The following is a 15234-nucleotide window of genomic DNA, read 5'->3' as shown; positions in this document are numbered from 1 at the left end:
GGCAAGCCTCTTAACCATGACAAAAACAGGATTACATGCCAAGTCTCTTGCACTATTCCAAATTTTGTTTGGAGGTCTCTCCCCAATCTGTTGCTCACCACAAAATATGGCTCAAAACTTATTTTGGCTGAAGGCTGATAAATAAAGGCAAAGGCAAGCCATCCAACATGAAACCAGCCATAAATCTTAATCAGGGCATGCCGTCCCCACTTGCAAGACTTGTTGCCTTTAGTTGGTCTTCTGAAGGGCCTGAGAATTTCTTTCCCTTGAAATGATTAAAGCCAATGTTGCCTTTAGAAGGAAACAACTTTAATGTGAAGACTTATGGGTTGTCAAATGAGGTAAGCCAACCTTATCTCTCATACAAAAACCAAAGAAACCCATTTCTCTTTTTCCTCGTTTCTTTTTTATGGTTTCTTGGCATACCATATGAACAACTTCCACCAAACCTTTGGTAATGGGGCCGATTCCTAACTACGGCTGAACTAACCCTTCTACAGCTAGCATTTAATGAACCCTACTACACATAAAAGAAAAAGGACCATGGTCCAAGTTTGGAACCACCCATGATTCTGCCTGATTTTGGAGATTTCTTTGATAAAAACTTCACATTTACCATTACCCATATCAGATAATGTTAGCCATCCAATACAAGAACATGGATAAATGGGTTCAGCCTTGAGGATAGGATTCAAATTTCCAAAATGGGTTTTCCATAATGTGGTCCCTCTCCTCTGTAAAACTCCACGTATACCATATTTAGAGGGTAATTATCATTTGTAAGTCCCAAGGTCTTCTCTCTGCCCATGTGGTGCCTCTGAGATTCAATTGCAAATCACAAGTTTTATCCCTCTGGGTCTCCAAATATTTAAGCCTTGATGCATCCATGATGGTATAGAGATGCCACATAAAGAAAATGCAAGAAAAATACAGGGAAAAGGTGAAGGAAAGAAGAGGCAACATCATGAGATATGTCATGAAAATATGTGAGCACTCAATAACTCCAACCTACTTCATCTCCAAGCCCACTTTTAATAATAGACTGGCGTACATATAAAATAAAAAATCAAGGTTATACTAATAATTAAAATAATATCAAAATGAACAAATTTTTCTAAAGTAGTAACCTCCCTTTTTGACTGATATTCCATAATTAAAGGTTGGAAGATAACAACACATCATCAAAAGCAATAGATTGGTTTGTTATCATACAAAACAAAAGGCATCACCACAACCCACAAATGTACCATGGAAGAGAAGGAGAAGAGCAAGAAGAAGAAGCAAAAACACCAACACCCCAATGATCAAACCACCAAACCCTCATCAGATTTTGCCTTCAAGCTCAGCTCAGAAGTAAAGGGTCTCCGATTTGGGGGTCAGTTCATCGTAAAATCATTCACAATCCGGCGAGCGAGGCCTCTGGAGCTCCTCAAAGTCCTCTCTTTCCCACCCACCAATCACCACAAAGATAAAACCAAAGCCAAACTCCCTTTTCCTTCAACCACAGCTTTCTTGCCTACAAACTTCACAATCTTAGCTCACCATGCATGGCACACCCTCACACTGGGCCTTGGCACCAAGAAATCTAAGGTCCTTCTCTTTGTCTTTGAATCGGAGAGCTTGAAGGTGGCTGTGGACCGTGTGTGGCCGCCGGAGATTCCTCTAGGAGAAGTGAACAAGAAGCTGATTAGAGGGCTGACAGGCTATGAAATGGCTCGGTTTAAGTTCAGAAAAGGGTGCATCACTTTCTACGTTTATGCAGTTCGACGAGTAGGTAACTTGGGCTTCTCATGCGCTGATGATCTGAGAACAATTCTTCAGTCAGTGGTCGAGCTCAAGGATTTCTTGGATCACACTGCTATGCTCGCCATGCCTCACCAGAGAAGCATTGCCTTTGCACCTCCGGTGGCCATGGCTCACTAGCCATTACCCTCCTCATCATCATCATCCTCATCTCTTCTCCTTCAAGACTTCTTTAATTTGTTGACTTCTTTTTTTCTTTTTTAATATTGTGATTATGATGTTGGGGCGGTGGGTGGGGGAGGGGATTGATTAATTTTTTTGGAGATCTTGCTTTTGTTTTCTCTTTTCCTATTTTTAGTACAAATAAATCAGTGGGTTTCTACAGTGAATTCAGATGGGTCTGGTCTGTTGATTTGCAGAAAAGCACATGTTACTGGGCAAAATTCTGAAGTAATCATCCATGACTAGGTATGTGACATTTTTCTTACTTAGAACAATTGAGCACTACTGCTATACCCTTATCATCAATATTGGCTGGTATCACAGGGAGAATAATATATACTCATATATATATATATATATGAGTATATATTTCTCTTCCCTTTGTGTCTTCTCCTGTTTTATTAATTACTTTTAATTTCATTTCCAAAACATTTTCAATTTTTATGACTCTTTTCGATTCCTCTGCTGACATCCACTGATCTTGGGTATGATACCTACCACCATGATGTTTAACCTAACTACAGGAACCCAAACCACTCAGAAGTAATGTTTTAACTTTTATTTTTTAAAATTTCAAAACCAGTTTTGAGTTTTGAAGATGCTTTGTGAAATTTTATATGTTTTTTGTTTTCAAAAACAAAAACAGTTCCCATTTTTTGCTACCAAACCCTCTTTAAATATTGGTACGATCTCGCCTGCAAGATCTTCTTGGGAGCCATAGTCATAGGATCAAAACTAGTCCAGTGTTAAAAACACTTTGCTTTTAGCTTAACTTGTATACTTAATTAAGAAGAAGTAAAATCCTGTTTATAAAAGAAAATTATCAAATTATCTGCCCTTGAGATTGTAAAAGGAATATTCTGAGTGGGAAAAAATCTTCCTGCCTCCCTTGTGAGTTGTGAGTCGATGGCCCCTATACAATTTGTACCATTTAAAATGGGTGAGACCCAGTACCGACCCTAGGGCCCATGCTGAAATTCAGCAATCAATCAATCACAGTAGAAAATTGCATACTAAACTCAATTTTAAAAAATAATAATAATAGTTTTCGTAAATTTTTAGATGATGTTATTAAAAGGGTTAATAAATTTTAAAAAATTAATCTAAATAAAATAAATCCTAATTTCAATTTTCAAATTACAGGCAAATAAAATACAGATATAAGAGCTTAGTTCGCTGTATAAACTATGGAGCCATCACTACCGTCCAATGAATACGAGCCATGGTTGGTGTCAAAATTAATACATGATCTAGACCGTCCAAATTTCTGTCCATCGGGCACTGGCTTTTTCGTGAATTGCGCAGAGATGCAATCCGTGAACCCACCCACATCCCCACCAATGGCTTTGAAACACGCGACCAACTCATTTTTATATTGGCTGCAACTTGCAACACGTTAAACTTTCTCGAGAGGTCCAAACGGACCAAACCTGAGAAATTTTTATATATATATGTAGTGGACTGAAGAAGTGTCAGTTATTATGGTTGAGTGAATGATGATGGCATGTGATGATGATGATGAGGAGGTGGAGGAGGATGATGGTGGTGGAGAAAAGCTGTATGGCATAATGGAAGGCAGAAATGGGGTACCCTCGCCACCCATTCCAAAGCTTTATGGCCTACAAAAGTGAGGGAAAAGCAACAAAAAATGGAAAAAAGGGAAAATCTTTCTTTTTCTTATTCCTCCTTTGCCTTTAATCATGTCATGAGAAGGTCCCATGCCAACTACTTTTCACATGAATCATCTACACATCTCTGCTAGACTAATTCCCCTCCGACTTTTGAGTAGACGCTTAGTAAATCAAAGGCCTCTTCAACCATTAATTTTTTTTTTTTTTGCATTTATATGGTGGGTATTGGTGAATGCATGTAACGTTTTTGAAGCCATTAATAACATCAAAGATGTTTTGATTGGCCACTTTCTTTGGAACTTAAAAGAGGCTCTTAAAAAATGGACAAATGACATATAGTGGGCTGAAGGCAGAGTACATTATGTGGGGGGCTCTCTCCACGTGTCACTTTCCAATCGCAACACTTGGTCGGGTGGCACAAGCAAGCAACCGCCTGGATCCTTCCATCCGGAACCATGCCCAATTCATTTGGCCATGTATATAAAAAGGTCATTTCCCTACGAGCTCAGACGAAAAGGAGGACCTGATTCCCCAAACAGATGAAACCGTTCAATCAAGCCTTCAAGACCTACTAGCATGAGTAATCATTCACGTACTGATAAGGAAATGGTTGATGGGACCACTTCCAACCCTCAAGTTCATATCAATTAATTGCTATACATAATCTCATACCATTAACAAGTTGCAAGGACAGGCGGTTGCACGGTCAAACATTGTGGCACTTCAGCTGACGATACCTACCAACCATCTAAAACTATGATAATTGCCCTATCACCTACAAAACAATCATCACTACAGAGAAAGTCAAAGTGCTTAGTTAGGACTACAATGACATTCTCTTTAGCATTATAAAAACCCTCTACAAGCACAAACAAGGCACGCAGAAATAAGCCTACTGACTCTTTCTCTCTAAAACTGCTTGAGCTATCTTTTGTCTAACTTAAGGTTCGGAGGGGCGTGTCTGAACCACCTGTTCGAACATCCTTTGTGCAGGAAAAGAGTTTATCCAACCTCATTATCGTTGGAGTGGATACTCAGAGAGGCAAACAAAGGGAGGAAGATTGTTCATTTCCCATTGAGTTGGACGAATCCAACTCCAATTGACTTTGCATCAACACTTTCCTCGTTCACTTTTAATTTCATCCATATATGGTTGATTTGAATTAACTATGTATGATATGTAAAGTTGCATTCTTTTTCATTGATTTGGAATAACAATTAAGATATATGAATATAAAAACGAAATGAGAGATAAGGAGAATAATTATGTAATAGACGTCAATATAATGAAAATGATCTTTAGAGATAGAAAAATATTTTGGGTCTAGATCTATAAAAATAATACACTAATAATTCAAAAAATAGTACGAGAGATTTGTTTAGTGCATAATATTCGATCCTCGTTTCGACCATCTATATGGTATTCTTTGATTATTAATATATTTGAACTTCATACTATTTTCTTTATGGATTTTTCATGGAATTACTTGGATGTTGCGTCTCAAGATTTCCTAAAAATCACTCTTAAAGAATCTTCAAATTTCAACCTCAAAAATGATTTTAAAAAATAATAATGTTAAAGCATATAAATGCTTATCATTTGAAAGTCAAGTCGAGATGGTTATGGGACAGATTTTTTCGAGTATCTACTTCATCCTGTCCCTAATAAGACGGGTTTGAAATTTAAATTTAAAGGTTTGGGATGGGTTTGAATTTAAAAAAAAAACCTAGAACAGGTTTAAAGCGGATTCGGGTATTATCTTGCCCCACTCCACCCCAACCCAACCTAACCCAACCCAATTATATATAAATTTTAATTTCAAAAATGAATTAATTTAATTTTTATTTTCCTATTTTAAATATAATATAATAAAAAAAATTATAATATTTTAATTATTTATAAAAATATACTTTGAGGTTTTGGACCACAAGTAACATAAGTAGGATAAATGGGGTTTGAACTAACCACACATAGCACCGGTAGGAGCAATGGAACAAGCATATGTTAAAATATTTAAAAACCAAAGAAATGTTATAACATCCATTATTTTAAAAGTTAAACCCTTCAATCAAATTTTGGATTAATAAAAAATAATGTTAGTATTTAAACCTAAAGGTGGTCAAAGCTAAAAGCAATTGAAGCCAAATGATGTTGTTATTATTTCATACAATTATTGGCTTTCTTTGGAACCTAAAAGTTGCTCTCAATAAAAGGATATCTAGTGGGGTAAATGTACGTAATTGAAGGGTTTTAGGTAGTAGGTGCAATTGAAAGCTTTTGGGTAGCTTGGTCTTAATTAGTTGTTTTTCAAGATGAAACAAAAACTTCACACACACACGCAACAAAAGTTTTCAACCATCAATAAAGGAAGGCATAGCAATTCTTTCAATCACTTTCAACTTCACTTTCATGGAGATGAAACCTAACATCAATCCTTGGATCATCTCTATATAACCAAGGATTAAGACATCATTGAATTTTGATGAAATTCTAATAGAAATGTTGAGTTTTGGTGAAGATTGAAATAAAAAGTGCGATGAAAATTTGACTTGATAAATTTTAAGTATTTCTTAACAAAAAAAAATCATTAAAAATTGATTAAAAAAAAAAACCAGTTGTGGACCTCGCATTTCGGCTCATGCGCATCCACTTGACGGCAAGCTCAATTTTTATTTGAAGATGATTTTTATCGTTTAGAAAAATGACTTGGAGTCGCCACTTATTTTTGTTTTATTTTTAAAGGGTAAACAAAATAACAAAGAAAACCCTAAGTGTCACTCCTTACTTTTGGAAAATGTGGTCTACGAAAAATCGGATTGAGTTCGGGGGTCAGGTTACTTATCGGGAAGGTACGGTAAAAATCGTAGCACCCCTCTAAGTCCCTAAAGTCGGGTTTCTACTAATAAAATGAAACTGACGTGACAATCAATAAGAAAATCAATGGATATTCAAATCGATCATGCACATATGGGAATCAGAACATGCATAGAGAATGACCAAAATGGGAATGAATGCATACTTAGGCAACAAGCCATAATGCGCTATCAAGAAATAAGATTAGTGCACAATTAATGAATACAAAATATAGCTCGCATGTTACTAAACACAATACAAAATCATCAAAGGCACACATAACACTAAGCTCAAGTTCATTTTTTTATTTTAAATAAAATTCCTTTGATGTTGGGCTCCCACCATAGCCTATTTTATTTTGCATGAATCAATTTCAATAACTCCATTAATCGTAATTACGAAATTTAATTCTTGCTTATTTTGAAACGTTTAAAAAAAAACCAAGAAAGATTTGAAAATTGCTTGACGAATAGAAAATGACAGCAACTTTTATTGAAAGAAATGGGATTTTTGAGATAAAAAAAAATTGTGGAAAACCGAAAATATTTGAAAATCGGAATTTGGAAAGCTACTTGAAAATCAGAATTTGGGGATATTATTTTTAAAATCAAAGAAGAAGGAATGGGGTGATGACAAGCGGTCATAAATTGCGTGTCACATCATTCTCATTAGAACTTACCAAACACGTTCTGATTATCACAACCCCAAGCTTTGTTCTCACAATCAGAATAGTTAGTAGAGGAATCCAAAGTAGCCAATAGTGGTTATGGATCCCATGTGCACTGAAAATATGGGAAGTATGGAGTAGATCCATGTCCAAAAGCTGATTCCAACCACCTGCTCAAAGTCACTGTCAAAAGCTTTGGAAGGGAACATTTGAAAGTTGAAATTGCTTCTTTGGGCCAAATGGGTCATGATGAGTTCATTTGTGAGAATGAAATATCAACCATCAAAGCTGGGCCGCTGAGTTGTCTAACCGAACAAACTGGCCCATTTAAGAGAGGATGATCATTCCAGATGTGGGCGCTTGAGATGGCATCCATTATAAACTCCACTATGCTAGCATCGTGATAACCAGTTGTCTCGGTTGTATTGGTTGGTGACCCAAGGTTGCAAGTGGCCTATCTGATATGCTCCAATTCATCCTAAGCTAAATCAGCATACCCTTTAGTTGCTTCATGTCACTTATATTATATTTATCCTTTAGGGACTTGATTGCTAGCTTGCTCATTCACCTTTTGTAGGGTTTACATTACGAACCAACAGGAATGCGTGCATCATCATCACTCTATCTTCCAGTCATAAACAATAATGTAGTGGCCCTTAGTCTTCAAATGTCGAGCAATGTGAGAGGTGGTAGAGCCACACAGTCTTGGACGCGAACGACTCTACAATCAAGGGGATGAGTCGTAGGCAAGATTAGCAGCGCCATATGATGAGTTGTGTGCAACCAATATGATGGCTTCCCGGACCTAGAATACGCCGATGACGGCGGCAAGGTTCCCATGAGATGTTATGATGAAGCTATTATCCATTGCTTCGTCAATGAAGGTGGGTTGGTTGCTATAGTAGCCATCTAACGAAACACTACAACAATCGAAGTGATGATAGGTTTCTGCCTTTCTGTGGTGCGTGTCAGTAGCATGTATTATTTTTCGAAGTCGTCCCTCATATTGTATCTTTGCATATTGACTTTCTAAGGACGTCCCATAGAATATGTAAGCCTCTATGATGAATAGCTTGAGAAACTCATTCTATCAAGCCAATATTTCTCACCCTTCTCTATTGAAAGACATCATGCATACCATGCTGATAGGGTAATAGGAAAGGTAACAAGGACGGGTAGAAGGTAAGATATATGTGGATGATGTAAGGAATTAAACTAAATTCCCAACCTGTGAGAAACAAAAAAAATAGAGGAAACACACGCCAAAGAAAAACAATCACACGCACAAGACAGTATTTACGTGGTTCGGCAATTTGCCTACATCCACGAAGTTGTAGGGATATCACTATTATTAGGGAAGAATACAGAGTACAACCACAACGGTTACAATATTTTCTTTCTATATATAATACGACAACCACACCACACTAAAAAACCCTAATTACAAAAGGTGGTTCCACAATGGGCTAGACGGACCCAACAAACCTCAGTAAATCTCCCATTAAAAAGCCATGCAATATTATTCGGGTGGGTCGCCAAACCGGATCAAACAAAACTAGACTCCACAAAGCCTGACAAATCTCCCACTTGGAGACTAGTTCAATCACCAACATCAAACCGCTATCCTCCAAGAAACAATCCCTTATCCCTGCAACTCATCCTCCTGTCCTCAAGCTAGAAGACCAATTGAAGTTGCGCACAACTTCAACTTCTCAATAGTGACACCCTTAGTCAACATGTTTGTCAGGTTCTTAGATCCACAAATCTTCTCAAGTATTACCAGTTTATCTTCAACAAGGTAACGGATAAAGTGGTATTTTGTTTGTATATGCTTCGACTTTGAATGAAAAGCCTAACTTTTGGCAAGAAAAATTGCACTATAACTGTCACTATGTAGAATGTCCATCTCTTGCTTCTTACCCAATTCATCTAAGAAACCATGTAGCCAAATCATCTCATTTCCAACTTCAGTTGTTGCAACATACTCAGCTTCTGTAGTAGACAAAGTAACAATCTTCTATAGATTTGAAGCCCATGATAGAGCTATACCACCTAGAGTAAAAACAAACCCAGTAGTACTCTTTCTACTATCAATATCACCAGCAAAATCAACATCTATATAACCCTGCAGTTTCAAACTTGCACCTGTGAAGCAAAGACATGTATCTAATGAACCCTTCAAATATCTTAGAATCCACTTGATTGCCTCCCAATGCTGCTTTTTAGGCCTACTCATGAATCTGCTCACAACTTCCATTGCATGTGCAATGTCTGGCCTTGTACATACCATAGCATACATTAAGCTGCCAATAGCTAGAGTAGGGCACTTTGCTCATATGGTCCCTTTCTTCTTCTGTCTTCGGTGACTGTTCTTTGCTTAGTTTGAAATGACTCCCCAAGGGTGTGCTCACTGGTTTAGCTTCATTCATGTTGAACCTGCTGAGAACTTGCTTCACATACTCTGACTGTGAAAGCTTCAATGTACCATTAGTCTTGTCTCTAATGATTCTCATACCAAGGATTTGTTTTGCAGCTCCCAAATCCTTCATTTCAAACTGTTTAGACAATTGCTTCTTCAGATTATTAATCTCCTCAATGTCAGACCCTGTAATAAGCATATCATCCACATACAACAGTAATATGATGTAAGAATTGTCAAAAGACTTAACATAGCAACAGTGATCAGCTTCACATCTCTTGAACCCAATTCTATACATAAAACTATCAAACTTCTTGTACCATTGTCTAGGAACTTGTTTAAGGCCATACAAGCTCTTTCTCAGTTTGCAGACTAGATTCTCTTGTCCTTGAGCAATGAACCCTTCTGGCTAAATCATGTAAAGGTCTTCCTCCAAGTCACCATGAAGAAATGTTGTCTTCACATCTAACTACTCAAGATGTAAGTTTTCTGCAGCTACCATTCCCAGTACAAGTCTGATTGTTGACATCTTCACAACTGGAGAAAATATTTTTGTATAGTCAGTGCCCTCCTTCTGCTGGAACCCTTTAACAATTAATCTAGCCTTGTAACGTTTGTTACCATCATGCTCATTATTTATTATGTATACCCACTTGTTGTGCAAAGCCTTCTTTCTTACTGAAAATTTAGTCAGTTCCCATGTCTGATTCCCCAACAAGGAATCCATCTCATCCTTCATGGCTAACTCCCACTTGCTTGAATTCTCATCTTGCAAGGCTTCATCATAACACTCTAGCTCACCACCATCAGTCAACAGAAGATAATTTAAAACAGGTGAATAACGTTGCGGAGGTCTAATGTTCTTGGAAGATTTGCGAACTTCAGCTACAAGTGTACTCAGATCTACCTATGAATTTATATTCTTCTTATCTTCTTCACCTTCTTTTTGGACAGTACTTTTAGTCAATTCATCTAAGTTGAAAAACTCAGATTTCTTTTAATTTATCCCTGTAACATCTGACACTACAGTTGACCTGTCCTTGTACATAACCTATTCATTAAATATCACATTTCTACTTCTGATGATTTTCTTGTTTTATACATCTCAAAACCTATAGCCAAATTTCTCATCACCATAGCCAATAAAAAAACATATTTTTGACTTTGCATCAAGTTTACTACAAGCATAAGAATCAATATGAACATAAGAAACACAACTAAAAACTTTTAAATGTGAAAACTTTACCTCTTTACCGCTCCAAACCTCCTCAGGAAGTCTGAACTCCATGGGAACTGATGGTCCTCGGTTTATCAGGTAAGCTGCAGTGCTAACAGCATCAGCCCAAAAAGTTTTTGGTAGTCCAACATGCAACCTCATACTTCTAGCACACTCATTGAGAGTTCTGTTCATGCGCTCAGCCACACCATTCTGATGTGGTGTTCCAGGAATGGTCTTCTTTATCCTAATTCCCTGTGCAGCACAATACTCACTGAACCCTCCATCTATGTACTCTTCTCTATTATCTGACCTCAAACATTTTACTTTCAAACTTGTTTATGTCTCAACCATGGCTTTCCACTTCTTAAAAGTTTCAAATACATCAGATTTATTTTTCAAAAAATAAACTCATACCTTTCTATTTGAGTCGTCAATAAAAGTGATGTAGTACCTTGAACCACCAAAGAATGCAATTGGAGAAGGCCATCACAAATCAATGTGTACTAGTTCCAATTTTTCAACCTTCGATGTCTTGCTAGTTTTAAAAAAACTCACATTTTTTTGCTTTCCTAAGATGCAACTTTCACGCATGTCAAAATCAATGGACTTCAATTATGGTAGTTTTCCTTTTGACAACATCATCTTCATCATTTTCTCACTCATGTGACCAAGTCTACGGTGTCATAGGCTTGTATCAGTACTTGCATCAGCAACTGCAATTGTGTCTGTTGGACATGAGGTTATATACAGAGTACCAGACTTTTTTTCCACGACCCAATACCCTAGCTCTCTTTGTAACCTTCCAAGTACCACAAACAAATAGTATTGCATATCCTTCATCATCAAGTTGTCCAATAGAAATCAAATTCCTCCTCAGGTCAGGAATATGTCGAATTTTCTCTAGTAACCAAACAGAGCCATTGAGCAATGATATTCGGACATCTTATAGACCCACAACATTCAAGGCTGAACCATCAGCCAAATACACCTTACTAAAATCACATGCAACATAATTCTGTATGATTTCTCGGTATGGAGTGGTATGAAACGAAGCTCTTGAATCCAAACCCAATCATCAAGTGGACTGTCTACTGCAAGAAGTAATGCATCATGTACCTCTTCTGTTACAGCATTAGCAGAATCATCTTCATTCTTCTTCTTAGGACTTTTGCATTGCTTTCTAAAATGACTTATTTTCCCACAGTTTCAGCATTGTACTTGTTGGCCTGATCCAGATTTGCTTATGTTCCGATTAGAATTTCTGGATTTTGATCTACCCTGGTTAGAATTTTTGTCATTACCTCTGCCTCTTGTCTCAAGGTTTAGGGTAGAACCAGATCCTGAGGTTTCGCCTGCATCTCTTCGGCGAATCTCCTCAGCTAGAATTAAATCTCGTATATCATTGTACTTGAGCTTTTCATTTCCTGTAGAATTGCTTACTGCCATCTTTATTGCCGCCTAACTGTTTGGTAAAGAAGCCAAGACGATCAAAACACGAATCTCATCATCAAAATCAATTTCTACAGAGAACAATTGATTTGTGATTGTATTAAATTCATTCAGATGTTGTGCTACTGATGCATTCTCTGCCATCTTCAAATTGAACAATTTTTTCATCAGATGCACCTTATTGTTTGCGAACGACTTTTCATACATATCGGACAAAGCCTTCATTAGATCTGTTATGGTCTTCTCCTTTACAACATTGTATGCAACAGACCTAGACAGAGTTAACCTAATAACTCCTAGAACCTGTCTGTCAAGAAGCGCCAATTCCCCAGCCTTCATACTCTCGGGTTTTGTCCCCAAAAGAGGTAGATGTAATTTCTTCCCATAGAGATAATCTTCAATCTGCATCCTTTAATACGCAAAGTCTGTGCCATCAAAATTTTCTATTCTAGACGCCTTTCTTACTTCCTCTACCATTGCTTCCACTCAAACCTAACCTTAGGCTCTGATACCAGTTGTAGGAAATTAAATCGAATTCCCAACCTGTGAGAAACAAAAAAAATAGAGAAAACACACGCCAAAGAAAAGCAATCACACGCACAAGACAGTATTTACGTGGTTCAGCAATTTGCCTACATCCACGGAGTTGCAGAGATATCACTATTATCAGGGAAGAATACAGAGTACAACCACAGCGACTATAATATTTTCTCTCTATATATAACACGGCAATCACACCACACTAAAAAACCCTAATTACAAAAGGTGGTTCCACAATGGGCTAGACGGGCTTAACAAACCTCAATAAATCTCCAATTAAAAAGCCATGCAATATTATTCGGGTCGGATCGTCAAACCGGATCAAACAAAACTAGACTCCACAAAGCTCGACAGATGATTGCATGGAATCCATTGAGGGTGGCTTCGTACGTGGGATAAAAAAGAAAATGGGTCCAAACATTGGTTATATTTAGTGTCGTGGGTATGGTACGGAATATGGAATTGGAGGTTGGTGGAATGGGTATGAAAGTTAGGAGACTTCATGCACGTGAAGAATGATGGAGGTGAAGTGAAGGTGAATCGGATGGGAGGTGAGGATGATAAGTGTGATATTGACATGATGAGGATGGATGGGAAAGGTGAGTGATGAGGTGGTGAAGTGCAAGATGGGTATGATGAGCATGATGGTGCATGAAATATGAGCAGTGGGTTTGATGGGTATGAAAATATTAGAGAGAGAAGTGAGTTAGTGGTGCGATGGAATGAAGATAGATATGGTGAGAGAAGCATGAGTCCGTGTAAGTATGAGTGATAAACAAGTATGGTAGGCACGAAGGATGCATGTGAGGGTACTTGGATTTGATGGAGAGACACGGGTGATGAAAGAAACATGGGTTTAGTGGGTGTAAAATATGGGCATGGTGGGCTTGAGAGGTGCATGTGGTGATAGAGAGAGGAAGGGTGGTGATGGACATGCAGTGTGGTGTAGAGAGAGAAGAGGTGGCGATAACAAAAAGATGGGTAAGTGGGGTATTTGGGTAGTGATGTGCATTTGGAGTAATGAATGAATAGAATGGGTAAGGAAACGACATGCAGAGCATATTGGCCTGCTTCCTTCTCACTTCCCTTGCCAAAATGAGAACCATTTAGTCTTTCAACAATAAAAAATTGGGTCTCAATGGGAATGTCTTGGCCACAAGACCCCATCCTCTGTGTCATCCACCACAGCTTGAAGCGGAAAACACACGCAAATCTCGAATCCTAGAGCTTGTCAACAGGAAAGACCCAGCGATTGCCCAAGCGGTCAGAGGGAACGTTGATGAAAGCTTCGTTGGTAAGGGAGTCTCCAACGACAGGGGTTATAACGATGCGGTCATGCATGTCGGAAAGAATGGTGTTTCCAAGAACCACGAGATTGTCGTCAACCACAGTGATCCCAGTTCCCACAGTCATCTTTCTTCAACCAAAACCACCACATAAATCAAATCAACAACACCCCAAACTACACAAAAATCGATATCAAGGTCACGGGACATGATGTAATGCGCGATATTTTATCTCGACTTTCAATGGATATGATGAAGATTCTTGAGTGTGGGAAGACATTATCAATGCTTGTCGCATGCAACTAATTTCTTGTCACCGTGAGGAACATTCAATCTGGTGAGATTTGGAGCCGAAAAAACCTTTAAATTCATGCCCTGACCGAAATAACCATCAACTCAAAACCAATCCGGATAAGCATCTTATCACTGCATATTCTTTGTTGGATTTCTTAACGAAGGCTTCGGCCTGCCTATTCAACTTGCCCTAGCTCAATGAAAGCTCTCTTTTCATCAGAATCAGTCTCATTTAGAACTTCCACATGACTCGGCTCCCTCAGGAGCCATCACTAGAACATCCTCTTAACTGGAAGGTAGCAACTTCTTAGCTGAAGAAGCAACCTTTGAAACATTTTTACCCTTCCCACTTGAGCTACTATCTGAATAAAAAAATTATCACTTGACCCTCCAATAGCTAACACATCCCTGCTATCATCCTATTGAGGCCTTGGAAATCGCCATCGCGGTCTTCTTCTCCATCTCTACAAAGGAGTTGGAATTGAGTAAGTGCATGAACACTGGAAACACACCTCGTGTCACCAAGATCATCACATTCTTGTCACATTTAGAGAACAAATCCAACAACGAGTACATCGCTGAGTTCTTAGACTCAGAACTCTCAATCTGTAATCGAGCTATCAAGCACCTCATCTCCACTTGCATCACTCCCTCTTCGAACCCACCAGTACCAACTCTAGTGTTTAGGTATTGGGGTCCATTCCTTATTGCAGTCCATAGGGGATTTGAAAGTCAAATATCATGTACAAACAGAGGAATAACGATATACATTTGCATGTGATACACACCATCCAAAATTTTCGCTCATTCAAGTAACAAGCATCGATGAGTGACTCAGTCAGCAGATGACACGCGAAGCACTTCGCTTTAAAAAGAAAACTGGTAGAGGGTCTGAATGATCTTAACATGC

At 38.2% G+C, this 15234-nt stretch overlaps 1 protein-coding gene across 1 annotated transcript; it reads left to right on the top strand.

Annotated features, from left to right (window-relative positions):
* Nucleotides 1-1176: 1176 nt before the first annotated feature.
* Nucleotides 1177-2132, top strand: LOC117928560. Its single transcript, XM_034848466.1, has one exon. It carries the CDS (start codon nt 1249-1251, stop codon nt 1921-1923), a length of 675 nt encoding a protein of 224 aa, XP_034704357.1. The 5' UTR covers nt 1177-1248; the 3' UTR covers nt 1924-2132.
* The last annotated feature ends 13102 nt before the right edge of the window (nt 2133-15234 follow it).

This window comes from Vitis riparia, chromosome 13, assembly GCF_004353265.1.
Source record: "Vitis riparia cultivar Riparia Gloire de Montpellier isolate 1030 chromosome 13, EGFV_Vit.rip_1.0, whole genome shotgun sequence".
NCBI classification, from domain to species: domain Eukaryota; kingdom Viridiplantae; phylum Streptophyta; class Magnoliopsida; order Vitales; family Vitaceae; genus Vitis; species Vitis riparia.
This window is presented reverse-complemented; position numbering and strand designations above follow the sequence as displayed.